The sequence below is a fragment of the Microcaecilia unicolor genome, chromosome 5 (assembly GCF_901765095.1).
Source record: "Microcaecilia unicolor chromosome 5, aMicUni1.1, whole genome shotgun sequence".
In the NCBI taxonomy this organism is placed as follows: domain Eukaryota; kingdom Metazoa; phylum Chordata; class Amphibia; order Gymnophiona; family Siphonopidae; genus Microcaecilia; species Microcaecilia unicolor.
In genome coordinates this window covers 321,439,371-321,465,055 of record NC_044035.1, presented here as the reverse complement: position 1 = coordinate 321,465,055, position 25,685 = coordinate 321,439,371, and the positions used below count along the sequence as shown (strand labels likewise).

General features: G+C 43.5%; 1 protein-coding gene across 1 annotated transcript in view; it reads right to left on the bottom strand.

Moving 5' to 3' along the window:
- The window catches only part of LRP3 (LDL receptor related protein 3), a 59,125-nt gene that overhangs the window by 7,405 nt on the left and 26,035 nt on the right, over window positions 1-25,685 (bottom strand). Inside the window, 11 exon segments of the mRNA XM_030205056.1 lie at window positions 5,892-5,917; window positions 5,919-5,975; window positions 5,977-6,081; window positions 6,083-6,100; window positions 6,102-6,230; window positions 6,232-6,300; window positions 6,302-6,444; window positions 6,447-6,588; window positions 6,591-6,848; window positions 6,850-6,983; window positions 17,907-18,115. Coding sequence (XP_030060916.1) covers window positions 5,892-5,917; window positions 5,919-5,975; window positions 5,977-6,081; window positions 6,083-6,100; window positions 6,102-6,230; window positions 6,232-6,300; window positions 6,302-6,444; window positions 6,447-6,588; window positions 6,591-6,848; window positions 6,850-6,983; window positions 17,907-18,115 — 1,290 coding nt within the window.

The following is a 25,685-nucleotide window of genomic DNA, read 5'->3' as shown; positions in this document are numbered from 1 at the left end:
ACTGGGACAGACCAAAGGCCCATCAAGCCCAGCATCCTGTTTCCAACACTGGCCGATCCAGGTCACAAAATACCTGGTAAGATCCCGAAAAAAGCACAAGTACACGAGCATGGAAGACTTCTAGTATAAATTTAAGTCAGCCATTCTTTTGCCTAGATTTATAAGCCTAATTTATAAGCCTAAGACCGTACTGAATTCAAAATCTGCGCCTTAACACATAAGATCATTTACGGAGAAGCACCAGTCTACATGTGTGATTTGATAGATTTACCACCCAGAAATTCATCGGTGTCATCTCGTACTTATCTTATTCTGCACTATCCTTCCTGCAGGACTCTAAAGTACAAGTCAATCTACGCTTCTTCCTTTTCGTACAACAGCCCGCAATCCTGGAATGCTTTGCCGAGACTAATGAAAGAGACAACGGGCCAACCAACATTTAAAAAATTACTAAAAACATATTGTTTAGTAAAGCCTAATCCACAGCTCACAATACTATTTAAACCCTTATTTCCGTTTTGTTTGATTTCCCGCTTTTTGCCTTATGTCCGCTTCCCTTTTGTTGCTCCTGTTTTCCCATCCGTATTCTCTTAATTAGCAGCTTCCGTTACTGTATGAGTTAATTTTTATATAACTATTATAACCTGCTGTATTATGCAATTTTCTTGTAACTTTGTTAGCCACATTGAGCCCGCACAAGCTGGGAAAATGTGGGATACAAGTGTACCAAATAAATAAATAAATAAAATCAGTGATAAGCTCCTATTTTTCCCCTGCCCTAAATCGGAACTTGGTGCCACCCACTATTTTTAACCCTAAATTTAGAACTTTAGTGAAATTTTGGATATAGAGTTATGCACTCACTCCGGATTCTATATATGGCGCTGAAATTTCAGCACGGATCCAAAATGTGCCCACAACTAAATTAGTTAACGAGCATTTAGCCATCAATTAATTAACAATAATCAATTTTAGTGTCAGGGACAAACTATAGGGCACTTTCCGTAAGCTGCATTGAGCACTAATGCATACTTAAGGGGAGATTCTATATATGACGCTTAAAAAAATCAGCACTGATTTGCATATTCTATAATCAGTGCCTAATTATAGAATACACTCAGTTGATATTTCAGCACCTAAATCTACGTGTCTCCATTTGCAAGAATAAAAATATAGTGTACATTTTGGTGCGTAGATTTAGGAGCACTGGGCCATATTCTATAACTAGACACTTAAATTTTGGAATGCCCAGAAAATGCCTATTTCCCTGCCCATAACCACGCCCCTTTTTGTCTGCGTGCGCTAGAAGTTCGGCGCACATCATTACAGAATACGCTTAGCGAGTTGTGCACCTAAATTCTAATCAGTGCCAATTAGTTCTCAGTATTGTTTGTTAAGTGCTGTTATCAGCACACATTAGCTTGTAGAGCTTGTTAAATTACACGCATTGTTATACAATCCGCACTGATTTTGGCTGCATTTCTAGGCGCGCTATACAGAATCCGGTGGTTAACGTAGGAACAATGGTCTACTGCATGACGCATTAAAGTATTCTGCATTGCTTTTACTATCTGCGCACAATAACCCTGTGTTTTTAAAAATATTTTGATGCCCCAGATCTGAGTTTGCCCCATGTAGTGCTGGGGTTGGAGGGAGAGGATGCAGCTTATTTTTCTAAAAATGTTTGATGTGGCTCCATTTGTCTAACTTGCAGTTGGTTTACTGTCAGGTGAATTTTCGTAAGAGAAGGACGCCCATCTTCCAACACAAATCGGGAGATGGGCGTCCTTCTCTCAGGGTCGCCCAAATCGGCATAATGGAAAGCCGATTTTGGGAATCCTCAACTGCTTTCCGTCGCGGGGACGACTAAAATTCACGGGGGCGTGTCGGCACCGTACTGAAGGCGGGACTGAGGCGTGATTTAGAGATGGTCGTCCTCGGCCAAAAATGGAAAAAAGAAGGGCGTCCCCGACGAGCATTCGGCCGACTTTACTTGGTCCATTTTTTTTTCACGACCAAGCCTCGAAAAGGTGCCCGAACTGACCAGATGACCACCGGAGGGAATCGGGGATGACCTCCCCTTACTCCCCCAGTGGTCATCAACTCCCTCCCACCCCCCAAAAAAATTTTTTAAACATTTTTCTGCCAGCCTCTATGCCAGCTTCAAATGTCATACCCAGCTCCATCACAGAAGTATGCCGGTCCCTGCAGCTGTTTTTAGTGGGTGCAGTGCACTTCAGGCAGGCGGATTCTATATATGGTGTCAAAATTTCAGCACAGATCCAAGGTGCGTGCTGGGTTATACGGTCTGTGCCAGAGCCGGTGGTGGGAAGCGAGACTGGTGGTTGGGAGGCAGGGATAGTGCTGGGCAGACTTATACGGTCTGTGCCAGAGCAGGTGGTGGGAGGCGGGGCTGGTGGTTGGGAGGCGGGGATAGTGCTGGGCAGACTTATACGGTCTGCCCTGAAGAACACAGGTACAAATCAAAGTAGGGTATACACAAAATTAGCACATATGAGTTATCTTGTTGGGCACACTGGATGGACCGTGCAGGTCTTTTTCTGCCATCATCTACTATGTTACTATGTTACTATATTAAGCCATTAACCATCAATTAATTAGCAATAATCAATTTTTGATGTTAATTAGAACTACTTTGGATTTGCACATGCAACTGCTTACATGCTATTTTATAACACTGGGCACCTAAATCCCATAGCGTGCAACACAAAAGGTGGTGTAGCCAGTAGGGAGGGGCATGAGCAGGTTAACAGCATTTCAAAAATTTGCATAAAATGTTACAGAATAGTACCATTTACGCTCCGAAATGTCGTGAGTTGGTTGCCGGCATTTACACCAGGTTTCAGCTGGCTTAAATACCAGCATTCAAGATTAGGTGTGGGAATCAGCGTGAAGCACTATTCTATAAAGGGCATTCATCCTGGAGCACCTTTTATAGAAGAGTGCTTAGCATCATTATTTTCTGGTGTGGATTTTGAGCAACATTTATAATTCCCCCTCAGCTCTACTAAATTACAAAACAGGCCATTGTATGTATTAGGAATTTATTAGGTATTATTAGGAAAGGAATGGAAAACAAAAATGAGGACGTTATAATGCCTTTGTATCGCTCCATGGTGCGACCACACCTTGAATATTATGTTCAATTCTGGAATTAGAAAAGGTACTGAGAAGGGCGACGAAAATGATAATGGGGGTGGGATGACTTCCCTATGAGGAAAGGCTAAAGCGTCTAGGGCTGGTCAGCTTGGAGAAAAGACGGCTGAGGGGAGATATGATAGAGGTCTATAAAATGAGTGGAATGGAACAGGTAGACGTGAATCGCTTGTTTACTAGGACTAGTAGTAAATTTAAAATGAATTGGAGAAAATATTTCTTCACTCAACGTGTAATTAAGTGCTGGAATTCATGGCCAGAGAATGTAGTAAAAGCTGTTAGCTTAGCGGGGTTTAAAAAAGGTTTGGTTGGATTCCTAAAGGAAAAGTCCATAGACCATTATTAAAATGGATTTGGGAAAAATCCACTGCTTATTTCCAGAATAAGCAGCATAAAATGTATTGTACTGTTTTGGGATCTTGCCAGGTATTTATGTCCTAGATTGGCCACTGTTGAACAGGATGCTGGGCTTGATGGACCTCAGTCTGTCCAGTATGGCAATACTTTTCTGTACTATGTATGAGCAAAACTCCCCAAGTTTAGAAGCCATACTGTCTGCCCAGACACACCTCCTACTACGCTGTACTCATTTTCTCCCCCTCAAAGATCCCATGGTTCTTTGGAACCGGGCTGCAGGTTGGTTTGTTTGGCCTCTCCAACCAAAAGGTGTCTTGCTGCCTGTAATTATATTGCTCCTAAGTCTACCCCCCTTTCCGTCCTCCTCTCACAATACTCATAAATTACTTTGTTTTATAGAACACTAGCAACAGTAGTACAGGGCCGCCGAGAGACTGAGCCAGGCCTGGGGCAGGGCCACCGCCCCCCAGGATCGCAACTGCTGCCCCCCCCCCCCACCCGCTCACCGAAACTGCAAATACCTTAGCTGGCGGGGATCCCAAGGCCCTGCCAGCAAAAGAGGTCTTCCTCCAGTGCTGCTCTTTCCTCTGCTGCATTGCCTGCCCCTGTGGCTGCTTTTCTCTCATGTCACTCATGCTCGGTTTCAAAACCGAGCATGCGCAGTCTGAGGGCCCAGCAGCCGCTTGACAGGCAATGAAAGGGGGGGCCTGGCACCGGAGTTTTCTCTCTCCTGCTCCTGTCAGGACACGATTACCCAGGTCCCATCGGGAGCAGGAGAGAGAGACCCCGGCACCGGGCCCCCCCCCATGGAGGTTCCCCCCTCAGAGGCCCTGCAGCAGTATATGCAGGAAGAAAGTATTCTGTAAAGTACACATCAACATTTACATGCTGATTAACACATGCAAATCATTAGAATACTGGGAATGCATGTATATGTGTGCACCTAAATGACAAAATTCTGCCTAACTGCTATTCTGTATATGTGCATATCTTTTATAGCTGCTGTACAGTGTTCTTTTTATAGCAGATATCTTAATTAATATTAATAGGGGCTTCAGCAGTGGAACTGAACGGCTCCAAAATCATACCGCTAAACTGAAACCACCAAAATTCTCATTGGTCCCTTTACTGAATCACTCTATGTCAACCTTTTAATATTTCATAGTGATCTCATAAAATTTAAATCACGTATCTGGAAAAAGGTGTCAGCATGGGGGCTCAGTACGCCGACATGAGTCATGCTTCACTTGGCAAGCAGAGCACAGCATAGTGGGCAGGATGGATTTCTCTTAATAAACGGGGGTCCCTCTTTGATAAAGGCAAGCGAAAATGAGTCATGTCCGGAAGTACTAAGCCCCCATGCTGACACTTTTTTTCAGATAAGTGATTTAACTTTATGAGATCACTAGTTAAATGAAATTATTAAAAAGTTGATATAGAGTTGATTCAGTAAAGGGACCCAATGAAGATTTTGTGGTTTTCAGCTTAACGGTATGATTTTACTACTATTACTACTTATCAATTTCTATAGCGCTACTAGACGTACGCAGCTCTGTGGGAATATTAAAGTCAGGATGATAAAATAAGGGTTCTGAAACAAGTGAATAAGGGTTAGGAGTTAAAAGCAGCAATCAAAAAGGTGGCTTTTAGCTTAGATTTGAAGACGCCAGAGTGGAGCTTGATTTACTGGCTCAGGAAGTCTATTCCAGGCATATGGTGCAGCAAGATAAAGGAACAGAGTCTAGAGTTAGCGGTGGAGGAGAAGGGTGCAGATAAGAGAGATTTACCCAGTGAATGGAGTTCCCGGGAAAGGAATGTAGGGAGAGAATTTGAGCCATTAAGTTCCACTGCTGAAGCCCCTATTAATATTAATGAAGATATTTGCTATTAAAGAACACTTTACACCAGCTATAATTTGTGAGACTGCAGAACTGAAAAATTCTGCGATTGATAGTTACGTATCTTATTTAGTGCATATTTTATAGGTAGGTGGAGTCTGGGTGGAGCATGGGTGGGCACTCAAATTTGCGCATGTAACTGACAGAATACTGCAAGTTACAATGCATATCTCTGGAAAGAGAATGTTGCCTGTTCTATGGCTGTTGGTAAGAGCTCATACCTAAATTATAAGTGCATAATGTATACAGGAAAGCAGGTGCCTATGTTCCTTTATAGAGTAACTCCTACCAGGCACCCTCTGGCACCTATATATATTAGGCACACAATTAAACCTCCGCAACGTCTTTCATACCTCTGTATCCCATCTCAGCTTGGCTTCAATAAGTGTATTTTATAACTCACAAACAGAACAAGGGTACAAATACTACAGCCAGTTAGGCCATGCACAAGATTGGCACCTGTATTCCCTGGTCCTCAGTGAATTAGAGTTTAAATGCACATCCCAGGGCTATAACCAAGAGCAAGCCACAGACAAGGCTCCCCAATGAGGGCAGCGGTAATTACTTTTCTGGGTACAATGACTAAGCAATTAAGCTCATCACTTCCATCCTGGCAGTCTTCTTGACCATCACAACGCCAGGTCTCAAAAAATGCAGAGATTGGTACCCGCAGTGAAAATTGCCCGGCTGACCAGGAAAGCAGTTCTTTTCCATCGGACCCGTCTGGACAATTTTTTGATTATTGCATCGCTCGAGTGCAGAGTAGCAAAGTCCACTGTTCCCCTCGCAAGGATATTCAGTTCTTCTGACAGGCTGTGCAGTTCTCTTCATCTTTCCCGTTTGGGCAATGCCACCAACCATCACAGTGCTTGCCTGTCAGAGAAACACTCATCATCGCTGCCAACAGGGATGCTCCCACGGAGGCAATAGCCCTTCACCTGGTAAGTGGCATTGAATCCGTGGCCTGTACTCTTGGCTCTAGCATGATATGAAACTGTGAGTTGACCGGTGGGGACTCTATATCACAGGGTGCTTGTTGTTGTGATACGAAAGTGTCCTGCACCAGTCTATCGCTTCTCTCTCCAATGCCATCATACACTCTGACATAATCATTGTAGCCCAGCTGCAAATCAAGCTGTAGGATGACATGGCCGGATTGTCCTTGTGTGTCACGTACCAGGTACAGTAAAGGTCCGCCCTGCTGTGATCTGCACGAAACAAGTTCCGGGGGAAGCAAAAGACCATAGAAATTACCAAGATCTTTGCACACGACAGATCAGGACAGTTCTCTTCATCTGACCCGTCCCTGCAGTCTTTAGCCGAGTTACCACCTCAGTTCATCGACAAGCACTGAGTAGAGCCAGCTACACTGCACTGGAATGTTCCAGAAGGACAAGGCTGGTCTGAGGCTCTGTTGGGCAACGGTGCAGTTCTTCTCATCTGAACCATCCCAAATTCAATCTACCGAATTACACTTCCACATAAGAGGAATGCACTTGCCATTGCCGCATAAATATTCAGCTGACAGGCAAATGCTCTGGCCTGCGTTTCCTGTGAGAGGGATGGGAGAGAACAGAGGGAGAGAAAAGAAGGTTGATATAAAAAATTTGGGAAATTTCCTTGTGAAATCCACTTTAAACAATATTAATCTCAAACTTATAATGTTCTAAACAATTTCTCCTCTGGGTTAGAAAGCTCTACAAACAAAGCTCATGGCTAAGGGTCTATAGTGCTTCCATGTGAGCTCAAAAAAGCAAGCGATCCGGTCCATTATAGTCTAAAACATCTTCTATGACTTGGGGCATTTCTCCTTGTAGGCGAAGGAGGAGCCATGGCTGTGTTGAACAAATAAACATCAGACAAACACACATTCATTGAAGAAGCAGTAATTTTCAAATGGTTTATATTTTTTGGTAATGGAACAGCCTAGTCCTACCTCTGTTTCCTGAATGGGGAAATTAAAAAATATATTTTTATTCAAGTAAGAATCTCTCAAATAGCAGTAACATGGTATGATAAAGCATTAGTCACCTTTTTGTAATGAAAAAAACGAAAAATTAGTTCTTACCTGATAATTTTCTTTCCTTTAGTCACACATGTCAGTCCCAGACTAATGGATTATGCCCATCTGACAGCAGGTATAGACAGCACTAATGAGCTGTGCTAGAGAGAATGCTCTGCACCCTGACTCAGCAAGTATTTATTTATTTATTGCATTTGTATCCCACCATAGTGGCAGGTTCAATGTGGCTTACATATTGCTAAAGAGGCGGTTACAAAATTTAGATTTGTAGAAGTCTAGTACATCATACAGAAGTACAACAAACGCTTAGATTGATATATTAGCATATTGTGAGAGAGGTTAATATTATTGCTTTCCATTTCTGAAACTTTTTGTGATGTATGGTGGTGTGGGAATAGGCAGATCCAGGGGGGAAAGACTTCTTGAAAAGATGTGCTTTCCCGGTTGTTTCTGAATTGTAGGTAGTTTCTTGTGAGTTCAGGTCTTTGGGTAGTGAGTTCCAAAGTTATGCGCCTATAAATGAGAGGCTGGCGGCATGTGAAGATTTGTATTTTATACCTTTCTACAGGATAGCATGCTAGTACTTTTTTGAAGGAAAAGACCTCAGAAGCTCAGCCTGTGGAGTTATTTTCTACCACAGTAGCTGGGCGAACCTCCTCATTGGTCAGATAACATTCTTTAAATCTTATTTATATATTATTTTTGGTTTGTTGTATATATTTCAAGAATGTTTCTTCCTTCCACTTCACAAATTTTATGTTAGTGTGTGTGATTAAAACAGGCACTTAACTGAATGCGTCTTTCTACTTGTCCGGTGAGCTCAACATAGCCTCACTGCCGTTTCACTTTTCTGCTTCGTCGGGAGCTGCACCTGCAAAGTTTTGGTTTCAGAAAGACCTGAATCGTGAGAAAAATTTGAGTTTTTCATGAGTAAAGCTGTCATGGAACTCGTACTATACCTATGGTAAAGTCTTTACCTTTGGTCTGAGTGCCTTCTTTCTCCGTGTGCTTTAATGACAACCCGTTGCAAAATGGCGGGTATCCGCTTTTAATAAGGACGCTCATTTGTGAGAACCAATCAGCTGTTCCCCCTTTCTTGTTAGTTTTAAAGGGGACGCGTCTGGTTTACCGTGTTCTTTCTTGTACTGCCTCCATTTATAGGAACACTTTCCACTTATTCTGTTGTTTAGACCTTGGGGGGTGAGCGAGTGTAATCTGTAAATCTAGCGTTGCTCCATTTGAAGTAACTTGCGATTAAATCACCTCTAATGGTGGATCTTATCTGGTCTATCACTATACATCGATAGTCAGTAAATGTATGTTGGTGTTTTGTGATGTATAGCTATGGGGGGCTTCCATTCTTTGATTCAGCAAATTGTGCTTATGTTCGCTTAGTCTTTGCTTAAGTGTTCTTGTGGTTTTGCCCACATAAAGTTTCTTACATGGACACATCAAGATATATACTACGAATATGCTTCTGCAATTAGTATCATGTGTTATTGCATATGTTTTGTTGTCCACTGGGTTGGTAAAGGTATTGGAGCACATTATTAATGGACAGAAAATACAAGATCCACAAGTGGTGTGTCCCACTGTACCTTTGCATTTGGGGTAGTGAAGGGTTAGTTATAGCTAACAGCTAAATAGCTAAGTAGTGGAAGTGTGACTTGTAAGCAAAAATCTCCTGCCTCCTTAACAAATATAACTTAAACAAGAGTAGAACAACAACACTGCACAAACATGTGCCCATGAACTAAAGAAGCCCATGAATCATAAACATGAATGAGTAAAAAACAAACAAGGGTGGGTTCTGGACTGATCATTTGTGACTAAAGGAAAGAAAATTATCAGGTAAGAACTAATTTTTTCTTCCTCTTCATTACCAAAGGATCAGTCCAGAGTAATGGGATGTAGAAAAGCAGTCCTTTATTTAGGGAGGGAATGTGATGTCCCTCATAGAGAATCTTAGCTCCAAGGGAAGACTCTGCTCTAGCAGCCACATCTGGATGATAAAGCTTTGAAAATGTATAAGAAGACAATCATGTAGCTGATCTACAAATTTCTTCAAGTGAAATTGCTTGGGCCTCAGCCAAAGAAGTATAAAGGGCATGAGTCGAATGAGCCTCAATGTCTAAAGGAACAGATTTTCCCGATAATAAATGAGTTAAGGAGATCACATCTTTTAGCCATCTAGAAACAGTTGCCTTGGAAGCAGCCAAACCTTTCTTAGGATCCAAAGACAGGATAAAAAGGTGGTCAGAACACCTGAAGTCATTGGAAATTTCTAAGTAACTTCTCTTAACATCCAGTAATCTTAAAGAAGAGTACTATGACCCATAATCCTTTCTACAAAAGGAAGACAAATCAATAGACTAAGGTGAAACGAGGATATCATCTTAGAAAAAAAAAGGAGGGAGCTGTCCTAATAGAAACAGCTGCTTCAGAGAAATGCAGAAAAGGATCACTATACAACAATGCCTGAATCTCAGAAACCCTCCTTGCAGAAGATAATGCCACCAGAAACACAGTTTTCAATGTAAGGTCCATGATAATAGCTTTAGAAAGAGGCTCAAAGAGATATTTCTGAAGAGCTCGCAGAACTAAGATTCCATTCCGGAAAAGTACTTCGAAGAGGAGGATAAAAAAGTTATTTGTTTCATTTGTATCCCACATTTTCCCACCTATTTGCAGGCTCAATGTGGCTTACATAGTACCAGAGAGGCATTTGCAGACTCCGGTGTAAACAAATACAATGTAATGTTGTGGTAAGATAGAGTTCATGTGGCACATCCACATTAGGGGTTCGTACAGCGGAAGAGTTGTGTTATGTCCATTACATATTTTAGTTTTGATGGTGGATTTCGCTTGGGTCTCTAGTGAGAGGTTTCGGTTGATTGTTACTCCGAGAGTTTTCAGGCTGTCTGAGATAGGGAGGGTGTAACCTAAGGTGTTAATTTTTGTGGGTTTGTATGTATTGTATTGGGATGAGATGATGAGACAGTGTGTTTTTTCTGTATTGAGTTTTAATTGGAATGCATTTGCCCATGTGTTCATGATGCTTAGGCTGAGTTTGATTTCAGTGGTGATTTCTGCCAGATCATGTCTGTAGGGGATGTATAATGTAACGTCATCAGCGTAGATGAATGGGTTAAGGCCTTGGGTGGATAAGGCCTTGGCTAGTGGAGTCATCATGAGGTTGAACAGGATCGGTGATAGTGGTGATCCTTGCGGTACTCCGCAGTCTGGTTTCCAGGGTGACGATGTATTGGTGCTGATTTCACTTGATATGTTCTGGTGGTTAGAAAGCCCTTGATCCAGTTGAGAGTGTTTCCACTGATTCCAAAGTAATCTAGGATTCTTAGCAGTATGTTTGGTTAACCATGTCGAACGCACTGGACATGTAAAATTGAAGGAGAAGAATGCTTTACCTATTGCTATTTCCTGCTTGAATTTAGTTAGGAGAGTAAGTAGTACCGTTTCGGTGCTGTGTAGAGGGCGAAATCCTGATTGTGACTCATGTAGTATAGTGAATTTGTTTATGTAGTCGTTAAGTTGTTTGGTCACTAGTCCTTCCATTAGTAGTAGACTACTAATGGGATAGGTGCTACTGGGCAGTAGTTGGTGATGATGTTGTTTGTTATTTCTTGGTGTCTATATGACCCTTGACAAAGGTTTTTCCGAAACTTGGCCAGGTTGGGTCCTGTTTCCATTAAAGTTGCCATTTGGATAAACTTTTGCTGTGTTTGTCCTTCCTTGGATCGCTGCTGCTGTTTGGTTGTCTGTTCTGCTTCCGCAGTAGACCGTCTCTTGTTTGTTTTTGTTTCACTATGATGGATGAGTGAAAGAGGAACCCTGAGAAGTGGGGAAGGAAACATTAAGCACTTCAAATGCTTTAGGGCCTCTTTTATCAAGCTGCGCAGCAATGCTGACAGAGCACGTTCAAAGTGAATGGGCTTTGTGGGCATTGCCGCTCCGGGGACCACTAGCACGGCTTGATAAAAGAGGCCCTTAGTAATTAAAAAGAGCAGTTCCTCCTTCTGGAAAAGCCTGGCAGCCATGGGATCATCCCCTTCAGTACCAGTAATTTTCTCCTCACCCAATTCTTGAGAGGCCAAATGGTCTAAAGCTACAGATAAAACCCATTCTGACCCATGTGAAGATGGAGGGAACATTTCACCAACGTCTCTCAATGTATCCAATCTGCGCTTTTTAACTACATGCTCTTCAGAGAGCTTCTGAGGAGAAATTACATTAGTAACAGGCTTGGCACGCCTGAGAATAAAAACCTGATGCAGCAAAAACACAAATACTGGGGGAAAAGGCATTGAAGACACATTTGGTACCCCAGTTTGAGAGGAAACATGAGTAATAGCCCTATCCAGCAGAAGCGGCGAAGCACTGAGAGAATATGGCTGCTATGAAAGCGCTGCTGCATTCTTCTCTTCATCCTGCTGTGTACCAGGTCCTGATAAGGGATCTAAATTTAGTTGTACTGAGCTTTCTGAGGGCCAAACATACATACAGTATTGCCCTGATGCTGTTCTCCGGCTCCCACACAAGGAACAGCACTTAATAAGTTCAGCAGCCATAAATTAAAATAAACAATGCTACTCACTGAGTAGGCTGAACACTGCAGGTCTGTTTAGTTCAAAGTCACTTGAGCAATGCAACGAAAAAACTTCCCCAATTACAGGGGTAGAGCCATTCTGTAATTTTGTTTCTCCTTTTTTTTTTTTATTTGTAAATGAGGCAGGAGAAAATTCAGCAAGAAAATTTACACAAAGCTAAAGCTGTAGTGGCAGGGGGAAAAGGAAGGAACCTGGCATCACCAGGTTTCCATCCTAAGAAGCTCTTTTCAGCTTACCATCCCTCCAACTCAACTAAACCTTCCAAAGGAAATGAAGGAGACCTCTAGAAAAACAGTCACAGAGGTGCACAGGGAGCTACTGCCTGTTAGAGATACAGAATACTGGCTGAGTCCAGGTGTACAGCATTCTATATAGCACAGCTCATTAGAGCTCTCTGTCTCCACCTGCTGGCAGATGCACATAACTCATTAGTCTGGACTGATCCTTTGGTGACAACAGGAAGGTGCAAAACTTTGATTAGAGAAAAGCAACTGATCATCAAAAGTGAAAGAAAAAAAAAGTTAAAGCGAACTCCAGTGCTCTAACATTAATGCCTCAATACTTCTGTTATTCAATAACTGCTTCCTACCTCTCTGTCATTTTGCTACTACACACTTGCAGCACCCCATCCCCTCCTTTTTTAAATCTTAATTTATTGCATTGCTGCTGAAGGATGTTCACGGTATGCAACTGCACTCGATTTTCATTAGGTATATGCCAACGTGCTATTTATGCTCAGAAGGACAGGGGTTGTTAATACCAGTGCTCCAAGACATCTAATCAGGCACTAACATGGATATGTGCATATTCTGTGACAGGACCGTTCCACTATAGCCAGGTACAACCAGATATTTAGGTGGAGCTTGATTTGATGGATTTTAGGGGAAAAATTAAAATGTCAATTATTTTTCTAGCCTTTCTCCACAGAGGTGCATTTTGATTTTTTTAAATACATTTGTTTTCAGATAGTTTTAAGTTGTATTAGTTAGATGCCTTTACAGGGTTTGTTTTATTCTTTTCTTTATGGTTTGTTTTGTCTCGTGTTTTATTTCATGTGTTGCAAACCACTTTAGAATAATAGATAGAAGGTACATAAGCATTTTAGGGACTTTTTACTAAAGGGCATTAAAACCTTAACATATGGTGAGCGCATGCTAACAAGCTACTGCAGAATGCATTAAGCATTTTGCAGTATTTTGCTTGTTTGCATGCAGTAACCCGTACATTACCTACTTTTTAAAAATATTATTTGGAGGGGTCGTGTCATGGGCACAGAGTGGGCATTCCTGCGTTATCCATCTAGTGCATTGTGATTAGTGCATGCTAACCGGATAACGCAGGGTTGACGCAGGAGCTTTTTGTGCCTCAAACAGGAGGCAGTAAGTGCTCCCGCATTAATTTCTTGTAGGTTCCGCACGCTAATGGCAACATTAGCACACGATCTGCAAAAAAAAAAAAAAAAATGCCCTATAAAGTGCTGTGTTAAATCTGGACTTAGCATGTGGGAAAATCCCACATTAACCAGAATTAAGGACAGATTTTAATACAGCTTAGTAAAATGACCCCTTAAAGAATTAAATACATAATAGGACTACCACAGATTTAAGTAGCGTTGTGCTACCCCTGTAGGAGATTGGCAGTGGCGTATCAACTGGGGTGTTGGGTAAGAGTTATGGCTTCATGCGCCAGCCTGAAAGGAGTGCTAGCGACAGCACTAGAAGATTAAAAATGAAAGTATGGGGTGGTGTATGGAGGGTGGCAGCACAAACATGAACATTGGATCCCAGGCAATAGAAATCCCTGATATACCACTGGAGAGATTAACGACACAATTAACAGCAGTAATTGGGTGCTAACAATTACTGACATTGATTGACAGCAATTAGGATTTGTGCACACATCTGGCTGCATGCTATTCTATAGCGCTGGGTGCTCAAATCCCATAGTGCACAACCCAAAAGGGGCACAGCCATGGGAGGGGCATGGGCACATCAGGGGCATTCCAAAACTTTGCGTGAAGTGTAGGCATAAGTGGAGGAAGTGACATCATCAAAGCAGATGACGAGAGTTAGAATTTCGGCTTGTTACCTACTGTGATGATGGGCAGATAGAGCGTGATCGGTAAGCTAACACACTGGCGATCGGATGCCCTCCCTTCGGCGCGGCCTGGGAGCTCCAAGTTTAAAAAATACAGCTCCTCTTCCAAGGTCGCGGGTGCAAAACAAGATGGCCGTGGGCAGAGTGGCGGAGGCAAGTCCAGGGACGCCTGCAGACAAGGAGCTAGTGGTCTTTCGTTTGGAAATGCGCTATTGGTTCCAGGAGCTCGTCAGATCTCACGACTGTGCGATCAGAGCTACAAGAATCTATGGATGTTTTGAGAAAGGATGTCTGTGAAATAGGACGTCGGGTGGAAGAGCACAAGGAACTTCTGGAGTCACATGGGGAGGAGATGGAACGGCTGCAGTCCCGAACGGTGAAACTGGAGGAACTGAAGGAGACAGCTACCCTCAAGTTGGAGGATCTGGAAAACAGATATAGGCGCTGCAATATACGCCTGCAAGGGGTACCCGACACGGTGGTGGATAGTCAAATTAAGGAGACCGTGGGCCTAATTTTAGCAAAGGCCTTGCAACCAGCAGAAGCGTCAATGCAAGTTCCTCCCCTCATGCTGGATAGAGCACACAGGCTACTACTACTACTACTACTATAAATCACTTCTATAGCGCTACCAGTCGTACGCAGCGCTTTACAATTGAACATGAAGAAGACAGTCCCTGCTCAAAAAGCTTACAATCTAAATCAGGACAAACAGACAGGACCAAACAGGAGAAGGGAAGGACAGACAGAAGGACACATAAGGATAAGATAAAAGTTACAAGTCAGGAGTCGAAAGCAGCATCAAACAGGTAGGCCTTTAGCTCGGATTTGAAGGCAGCCAGGGATGGAGCTAGACGTAATGGCTCAGGAAGCCTATTCCAGGCATAAGGTGCAGCGAGATAGAAGGAGCGGAGTCTGGCATATAAGGGATGGTCAAATTACTCTTCTGTAGATAGTGCTCAAGTTGAAGTCTTCGCTCTGCAGCCATGGACTTAGTCATTGCCAGATAAAACTTTGACGGAAAGAGAGGAACACTGCTACCAAAGACTCGCCTTAGCTGCTCGTCCCACCGATGGAGCTGGCTGTAGCGCACCTTGCAGAAGAGGAAGCCCTCCAGGTACACACAGTAGAGCACATAGCAGCTGCCCAAGCTGTCCACCAGCAAATCCGTTACTTAGTTACTATACAAAACTGCAAAATCCTTACTCCCTCCTGTTTAGTAACCTGTGTTAGTAAACAGTGGGGTTAGTTTGTACCTGTAGTACTACTACTATTGCCCGTTGCGGAAAAAAAAAGAAATCAAGATTCAGAGATGACATCCTATCCCCAACAGTTTATAGTTTATAACGACTTGCTAGAAAGCTCTAGCTGACAAGACAGTACAAAGCAGTGTACAGGCTAAAAAGGCTGATGGGGGACAGGCCATGTGACATAGTGGTCTGCTTCCACAAGTATGAAGATAAGGAAAAACTTTTACGTATGATTCGGCGAAATGGTGGATCTGTCAATTGGGAAGATGCAGAGGTGGAAATTTATCCTGATATTGCTCCAGTAACTTTAGTTCGACGACAGGCATATAGAGACTGGATGCGCTTGCTGCAAGAACATCAAGCCCACTATGGATGGCTATTTCCAATTGGAATTTCTTTCACTTATGGAGGGAAAATATACTCAGCTACATTAGTTACGGCAGTGAAGGAGAATTTAATATCAGCAGGGCTGCTGACTCGGGAGAGCAATTCTACTCCAGCACCAGTCGCCTCACCATACAAGTCACCTGGGAAGCACAGCTGGCACCGAGTGACAAAAACTGAGAAAACCTCGTGATTTAAACTATCAGATGTGGTTTGTATAAGAAAATTTATAATGCAGCCATACAGAAGTATCAATGTTTAACTTGTATTTTTATTGCTGTGGTTAAAATGCTCTCTTGCCATTGGAGGGTCCTGGACCCTTGGGCCCTTTAGATGGAGGGTCGGGCCAGTTCAGTTGGGAGGGGATTGGGCGGTGGGGGAAGGGAGGGATGGGGGGAGTTTACTTGCTCTTAGGGATTAGTGTGTATGTGCGAATGAGAAAGGTCAGGTGTGCATGGATGAGTGTTAGAATTATGGGTCTCTGATGGACGGGGAATTTAAGGGATTTACAAGCTGTGGGTGGGTTGGTGCATCTTCTTAAAAACTGTTCTGATGGGATCTCTACGCTTGCTCACCTATAATGTTAGGGGGTTGAATTCCCCCCAAAAACGATCATTGTTTTTTAAGGAGGCGGTGAGAGCTAATATTGATGTGGGGTTTGTACAAGAGACACATCGTTTGCCTTCCAAAACAACATTGCTCTCACACCCCATGTTTCCAGACATTATATTTGATGTCTTAGTGAACGGCATTGAAGTAAGATTGGATGAGTCACTTCTATGCAGTATGGAAGCCGTACCAGCAGTGGAGAGGTACTTTTTTGAGGTGAAATTTATATTGCTTGCACTCTTTAGGTTTACCTTAATTGAGCAAGTTGGGGGGGGGGGGGGGGAGGAAGTTTATGCCATTACCTACATTGCTATTGTACCAATCGCTAATGCAATTCTATATCAATGCATGACTCGATGCTACAGTACAATTGTTTGTATTTTCTGCAACTTTGAATAAAGCATATTAAAAAAAAAAAAAAAAAAAAGTGTAGGCATAAGTCCTAGCACCCAAATTTGGCCATGGGAATCGGTACTACGTGCTATTCTATAAAGGGCACTCAGTCTGAAGTGATTTTTTCTGGTGCCGATTTCTGAGTGCCATTTACTGAATCCAGCTCTAAATGCACAGCACAGAACATTATCTGCCAGCAAGCGCTAAATGCTCTGTTAAATAGCTAACACAGGGGTCCTTTTACAAAGGCGCGCTGGAAAATGGCTTGCAGTAGTGTAGGTGCAGGTTTTGGGTGCACACCAATCCATTTTTTAGCAAGCCTGTAAAAAAAAAGGCCTTTTTTTAAATTTTTGCCGAAAATGGTCATGTGGCAAAATGAAAATTGCCGCAAGTCCATTTTGGGTCTGACACCTTACCGCCAGCTATTGACCTAGCGGTAAAGACTCATGCGGTAACCGGATGGTAATGACCTACGTGGCGCCAAATGCCACTTGGCGTGTGACTGTTACGTGCGCCCGAAAATAAAAAATATTTTTCAGATGCGCATATCGGACGCGCGCCAAAAATGAAATTACCGCAAGAGCCACGTGGTAGTTGGGCGGTAACTCCATTTTGGCACGCATTGGGCGCATGTAGACGCTCACGCGGCTTAGTAAAAGGGACCCTCAGAAAATGCCATTTTGGGAAGGAGAATAGCCAGGGATTGCAATTTACAGTTTATGTGAAGGTAATTTCCAGATGTTAACTGTTAATAAGGCAGACATGCAAAGCAGTTTGCAGAACCTCAAGAGGCAAAGCTAACTGCATTTCACATTAGTGGTCATGCCATTAACACACGGAAATAACTCTTTCTCTACTTTAAATGCATGGCACTCCTCCCAAAAACCCTGGGAATGCCCCTGCAGTCAACTCATTGGTTAACTGAATTTTGGCTATTGCTGTACAGTAATTGCAAAATCTTAGTAAACAGGGATGTAAAATTGGAAAACACTGTTTTTAAAATAAACAGCAGTTCCGTTCTCACGGCCTCCAATGTTCATCTGCAGGAGAGTAATAAGTTAAAAGGCAGATAACGACCTATTCTTTTTACCTCTGATGTAAGACAAACGAAACCCCTGAGACTGTCCCGAACTTGACGGGTCAGAGTGGAAAAATATCCAGACGTGATCCCTCGCAGAGATGAAAGCAGGAGGGAGGAAGGGACCACAAACTTTGTATTCTTGTCTTTTGGAGGATGGACCAATCATGAGCCAGTCCACGTTACACTTGTGTGAATCTTCCATATCAAAATTCTTAAAACTGTAAAGTACAAAATACAAAGAAACCCAAAATGGAGTCAAGTGAAATTGTGTTCTATAGTTATTATGTACAATACTCGAAGAACAATAATTACAGAAGCCAATGTAGTTAAGTGTGCTGAACATTGTCAAAGCATGAACATACTAACGGGTGAAATAAATAATATGCAGATAAGCGAAGATGGAAAAGTATGAAATTTACCACAAAATCTTTAACTACACCTCCCAAAAGTACATTTCTTTCAGTAAAGTGTGTACAAAGCAATTTGAACGCATACTTTATCACTGTGCTAGGTGATGCATAATTTTGCATCTCATTATCTAATCAGAAAAGAGAGCAGGTAAAAAAAGTACACCAAAAAGAAAATGCAGAAAAAGCACACGTCGACCTCCAGAAACAGGACAACGAAAAGCACTTTACTGACAAGACCCAGCACTGGCCATGTTTCGGCAACAAGCACCTGCATCAGGGGTCACATAAAATTCAGAATTCTTAAATGATAAAAGAAGTCTTCTATGTGTTCCACTAAATGGCGCACAATAATCCCGTTTCTGTTTGGGAAAAAATAAAATGCCAAAACGTGGACACTCAATCTTTCCACAGTTAGCACCATTGTGGTTCTGGCCTTTTAGTTTAGTCACGACGTAGATACATTTAACAGGCACATAGATCATCATGTCAGTTTTACTGAGAATAAAATGTGATGAAACCAGATTGCTTTGAAAGCTACCTGTTGGCACTCTGTGTATAGTTTCTGACTGGCACAGTGATATATACCATTAGATCTGGTTCCATGCCAAACACAGTTCTACCATTCTCCTCCTAATACCTACATGTGAACTGGATGCTGCTAACTTGCCTCACTCTCTTATGCATGTTTCACAATCCCTTATACAAGGCAACAAGCCTTGACAATACCTGTTTACACAAGTCATCGCTAGACTTCAAAAAAGAAACATTTGAAGACATTACTGATCTAAGAGAAAAGCTAAGCCATTACTTAAAAAATATGTCACTTAGCTGATTATGAGGAAATACAAATTATCAAATAAGGAGACACTCCAGGAAATTAACGAGTAACAAGACTATAAAACAAATTTAAGTAAGTTCTTTTTCAGCCAATGCATTCATTAATCTATAGAACTTGCTGCCAACGTAGTTCTGTAGTTATGGCTGGTATTATTGTTGAGTTGTAAAAGATTTGGACAAGTTCCTGAAGAGCAAGTGCATCAACAGTTATCAGCCAGATAAACTTGGGATGTCTCCAGTTCTTATTAGGGTCTGCTAGATACTTCCAAGCGACCCAAGCCGGCCTCAATCAGAAAGGCTGCTGAGCTTGATTGACCACTGGTCTGCCGTTGCATGATACTTCTCAAGTTCTACAACTCTTTTCTATGACCTCATTCTCAAAGGCATTTCCCACAGAGTCACCTTCTATTACTGTAAAAAGTGGGATAAAAGAAAGCAACGGCCATTACAGTGTGAGAATATAATGTCCCTGGTACTGACGGAGGGAAAGTAAGTTCATACACTGCATCACCTGTGGATTATTCTATACACTGGGCCAATAAAAGGAATCGCACACCAGAACAATCAAAAAGTCTCCCCTCTCGGGCTTGACAAGAGAAGTGTACAGACTTGTAGGCATGGCAATGTTATGAATGGAAAGAAATCAATGTCTGTGAGAATAATAAACTACTGAAGACCCATCTCTTTAACAAGGCATACCACAAAGATCAACAAATGTGAACTCCTACACATATATCCAGAATTGTCTTACGATATTTGCTTGTTAAACCACCATCATGCTTTATCATGTTACCCAAGATCATTATGTAATACTAAATATCTATTTTCTTATACATTTCCACTATTCATGATGTATTTGTAAGCCACATTGAGCCTGCAAAGAGGTGGGAAAATGTGGGATACAAATGTAATAAAATAAATAAATAAATAATCTGCACACAATAAATATTAATGGACTAATGCCCCAGCAAAATTTTCTCTCTCATTGATATAGCAAAAATTGATACTTTATTTTTGACAGGACCAATTTTAATAGTTGTTGAATTCCACAGAATGAATCTAAGTTGTATATCCAGTCGATATTCAGCCCATGGCAGTCACTGTTTGTTTGTTTTTTTAACGCTGTTGCAGACAAAATTGGCCACAGATATTCAGTGCCGGGCTAAGTCCAGGCCCTAGAACTGAATTATCTAGGGCCAGTTCTTCTTAAACTAACCACAAGGTCTTATGCGGGTCCCTGTCCAATATTCAGCCAAGTCCACATAAGGGATTCTGGCCAGTTCCCATTCCACTTTCTCTCCCTCCCTCTGTCCCACCCCCTGGAATATCACCAAACCCTGGGCCCCCAAAATCCCCTTCTAACATCCCTCCCCCAGAGTCCCTTCTCCTCCCAGAGCATCAACAACCCACCTCCCTCCCTCCGTTCCAGAACATCATCAAACCCTTCCCCCTTGGAGTACCCTCCCTCCCTCCTTCCCAGAACATCATCAACCCCCTCTCCCAGAAACTCTTCAACCCTCCCCCCCAAATCCCCTCCCTCCTTCCTAGAACATCAACAATCCCTCCCCCTCAGGTTCCCTCCCTACCTCACAATTAATCACCAAGCCTACCTACCTGGTTCCTGTTGGTCTAGTGGAGGAATACAAAATACTGCAAGATTGCCATTATAGGTCGTGACAGCCATTTTGAAAGTGCAGCCATAATATGCCGGAGCAAGACGTTATGTGGGTACTGGACAATATTCAGTGCCGGTACCGTCATAGTTAGGCAGGAATAGTTAGGACTTCTGTGGATTAGGATTGGTTATTGGACAGAAAACGGTAAGATTAAATGGCCATTTTTCTCAATGGTGGAGGGTGAATGGCAGAGTGCCACAGGGATCTGTACTGGGACCGGTGCTATTTAACATATTTATAAATGATCTTCAAATCTGAATGACAAGTATATTGATTAAATTTGCAGATGACACAAAACTATTCAAATCTGTCAAAACGCATGAGGATTGTGGAAAAATTCCAAGAAGACCTTGGGAAACTGGAAAATGGCAGATGAAATTTAATGTGGACAAATGCAAATTGGTGCACATTGGGAAGAATAATCCGAATCATCTGATACTAGGGTCCACTTTAGGCGTCAGCATTCAAGAAAAAGAACTAGGTGTCATTGTAGACAATATTTTTAAATCTTCTGTCCAGTATGTAGTGGCAGCCAAAAAAAGCAAACAGGATGCCAGGAATTATTAGGAGGGGGATGAAAATAAGACCAAAAATATTATAATGTCTCTTTATCACTCTATGGTGTGCAATCTCACCTTGAGTATTGTGTTCAATTCTGGTGACCGTGTCTCAAAAAAGATAAAGCAGAATTAGAAAAGGTTCAAAGAGTGACCAAAATGATAGAGGGGATGGAACTGCTCCCATATAAGGAAAGGCTCAAGAGGTTACAGCTCCTCAGCTTGGAAAAGAGACAGCTGAGGGGGGATATGACTGAAGTCCAGAAAATCCTAAATGGTGTGAAGTACAAAGACCAGGGGACACTCAACGAAATTACATGGAAATACTTTTAAAACAAATAGGAAGAAATATTTTTTCACTCAATGAATAGTTAAGCTCTGGAACTCATTCAGAGGATGTGGTAACGGCGGTTAGAGTATCTGGGTTTAAAAGGGGATTGGACAAGTTCCTGGAGGAAAAGTCCATAGTCTGTTATTGAGATGGATATGCGGGAAGCCACTGCTTGCCCTGGGATTGGTAGCATGGAATGTTGCTACTAGGTACTTGTGACCTGAACTGGCCACTGCTGAAAGCAGGATACTGGGTTGGTGGTTGGGAGGCGGGGATAGGGCTGGCCAGACTTATACGGTCTGTGCACTGAAGAGGACAGTACAAATAAAAAAGTAGCACATATGAATTTATCTTCTTGGGCAGACTGGATGGCCCGTGCAGGTCTTTTCTGCCGTCATCTACTATGTTTACTATGTTTACTATGTAGATGGACCATTGGTCTGACCCAGTATGACTATTCTTATGTTTTTCTGCTTTTTATCCAATCCTATATGCCTGCTTAGCTATACAGGCACCAGCAATGAATACTGCCAGCACCTGCATAACTACCAGCTCCTCCCTCTACACCACCCCTGACCAGCACACTTCCAACATGGTCAATCAGAGTCAATATGCTGCAGCACTGCCTGGATAAGTGCCACTGAATATCGGTGGTTAGGCATCCACAAGCAATTCAAGCAGGCTAGAGCCTCTCCTGCCCACTTAAATCACTTTGAATATCGACCAGATATTACAAATAAATTCTTATCACAGTTTACCCTCTACTTATGAAAGCAGATCAATTCTGAGTAGCCATGCAAGGGAGTCTATATAAAGGACAATGCTGCTAACTTTATCCATACCTTGCATGTCTCACTGCTCTCTGACATAACCACAATGCTACACTATCCAGCTCATTTTTGAAAGAGATTGCCAGCGATCTTCCGACACAAATCGTGAGATCGCTGGCGATCTCCTGATCCCGGCCAAATCGGTATTATCAAAAGCCGATTTTGGCCAGCCCCAACTGCTTTTTCGTCGCGGCGCTGGTCAACCTTCAAGGGGGCGTGTTGGTAGGGTAGCAAAGGCGGGACGGGGCGTGGTTACGAGATGGCCGGCTTTGCCTTATAATGGAAAAAAAATGGCCGGCTCGAACGAGCATTTCGCCGGCTGGACTTGGTCCATTTAATTTTAGGACCAAATCTCAAAAACGTGCCCCAATTAACCAGATGACCACCGGAGGGAAGCGGGGATTACCTCCCCTTACTCCCCCAGTGGTCACCAACCCCCTCCCAGCCAAAAAATAAAAATAAAACATTTTTGTGCTAGCCTGTATGCCAGCCTGAAATATCATACCCAACTTCCTGACAGCAGTATGCAGATCCTAGGAGCAGTATTTAGTGGGTGCAGTGCACTTCAGGCAGGTGGACCCAGGCCCATCCCCCCTCCTACCTGTTACACTTGTGGTGATAAATATTGAGCCCTCCAAAAACCCCCAAAACCCACTGTACCTATATGTAGGTGCCCCCCTTCACCCCTTAGGGCTATGGTAGTGGTGTAGAGTCGTGGGGAGTGGGTTTTGGGGGGGATTTGGGGGGCTCAGCATACAAGGTAAGGGAGCTATACTCCAGGCACCTATTTTTGGGTTTTTTTTAATATTTAGAAGTGCCCCCTAGGGTGCCCAGTTGGTGTCCTGGCATGTCAGGGGGACCAGTGCACTACAAATGCTGGCTCCTCCCACGACCAAATGCCTTGCATTTCGCCGGGTTTGAGATGGCCGGGCCCGGTTTCCATTATGGCTAGAAAACATAGCCGGCCATCTCATGTAAACACAGCGATCCTGCTCTAAACCCGCCGAGCGATTTGGCCGGCGCCAAACATATTTCAAAAATACGCTTGGCTCCGCCCCCTCGCGGAGCCGGCCCCGAACATGGCTGGCCATCGATTTGGCCAGCGCCGTTCGATTATGCCCCTCTATATCATTACACACCTCTCTCTATGTTCTAATAACTGGGCACCACACTGGAGAGGGCACAGTGCCAATTCTACAATGGCATCTTTGTACACAAGATACCATAGAATATTGGCTCAGAACCAAAGATGCATGCACCAGGGGCGTAGCTAGACTTCGGTGGGAGGGGGGGTCCAGAGCCCGAGGTAAGGGGGCACATTTTAGCCCCCCCCTCCAGCGCCACCGACACCCCCCCCCCCGCCATTGCCGACACCCCCCCCCCCCGCCGCTGCCACCACCAACTTTGACCCCCCCCCCCGCCAACGACCCTCTCGACCCCCCTCCCGCTGCCAACCCTCCCCCGCCGTCGCCGTTGCCTACCTTTGCTGGCGGGGGACCCCAACCCCTGCCAGCCGAGGTCCTCTTCTTCCTTCGTTCCGTTTCTGAGTCTGAGGTCCTGCACGTTGTACGTGCAGGACGTCAGACTCAGAAACAGAATGAAGGAAGAAGAGGACCTTGGCTGGCGGGGGTTGGGGTCCCCGCCAGCAAAGGTAGCAGACGGTGATGGCGGGTTGGCAGCGGGAGGGCAGGGTCGAGAGGGTCGTCGGCAGGGCAGGTCCAGGGCCAAATCTACGGGGGCCCAGACCCCCGTGGCCCCACATAGCTACGCCCCTGGCATGCACGATGTTAGGCGCACTCACAATGGAAAGCGCGAGTGAACCTAAGCACTACAGACCACACAGGTAACTTACAGCATTCTGACAAGTTAAGCATCTATATGGGAGGCCCATCAATGCAGGCCTCTACATGCACCTTCCCTTGCAGTTATGTGCTATTTTACAGAATAGCGTGTAGTGCACATATGCATGGAAATCTCATGCCAAAAATGTCCAAATGCCACTTTGTGCCATTTTTTAGACTTTTTTTTCTCTCTTAAAAATGAGCCCCATAATATCCCAAGATAGTTAATGTGAATGTACAATTTTTCTAAGTGCCAAATCAATAATGTTAAAGGATCCAAAACCTTTACTGTAGATAAGGTGCATGCAGTGAAAATTGTAAAACGCCAAATCCTCTGTTCAGTATTCTTTGTTATGTATCCTATACTATTTATTGTAAGCCAAATTGAACTCAAACTTGTAGGGGATAATGTGGGATATAAATGTCACAAATAAATAAATATATGGGGCTAGATTCAGTAAATGATGCCCAAATTTGGACGCCAGGAAAAAAATTAGCTCTCAGCACTATTCTATACAGGGAATATTGGGATGAGCACCCTTTACAGAAGAGCGCCTAGTACCAATTCCCGCGGCTAAAATAATACACCAGCACATACGCCTGCTGAAACCAAGTGTAAATCCTGTGCGCTCATCACCCCCCCCCCCAATTCTGTAACACTGCACATAACTTTTGAGAATGCTCATGAAGTGCCCCTGCCACTCCCATGGCCACGCCCCCTTTTGGGATGCACAAATGAATTTAGGCGCGGTTCTTTACAGAACTGCGCTTAGGCAGTTACACGTGCAACTCCAAATTAGTGACAATTAACATCAATAATTGACTGTTAGAAGCCAATCAGGGGCATAATCGAACGGGGCCAGCCATCTATAAGGGCGGCCCCGTCAAGCAGCGTACCCGACCGTATTATTGAAACAAGATGGCCAGCCATCTTTCATTTCGATAATACAGTCGGGGCCGGCCAACCATTCCTTTCCAGATTAGTAAGGGAAGGGCTTTTTCCATTCAGTTAGTGGGACCAGTGCACTACGAATGCTGGCTCCTCCCACGACCAAATGGCTTGGATTTGGCCGGGTTTGAGATGGCCGGCATTAGTTTCCATTATCGGAGAAAACCAATGCCGGCAATCTCTAACGTCGGCGATCTCTAAGGAATTTGGCCGGGCCCGACCGTATCATCGAAACGAAAGATGGCCGCCCATCTCGTTTCAAAAATACGATCGGCCCCGCCCCTTCGCGGTGCTGTCCTCAGAGACAGCCATTCGATTATGCCCCTCAATACGTCCTGTTTTGAACTGATATTTTTT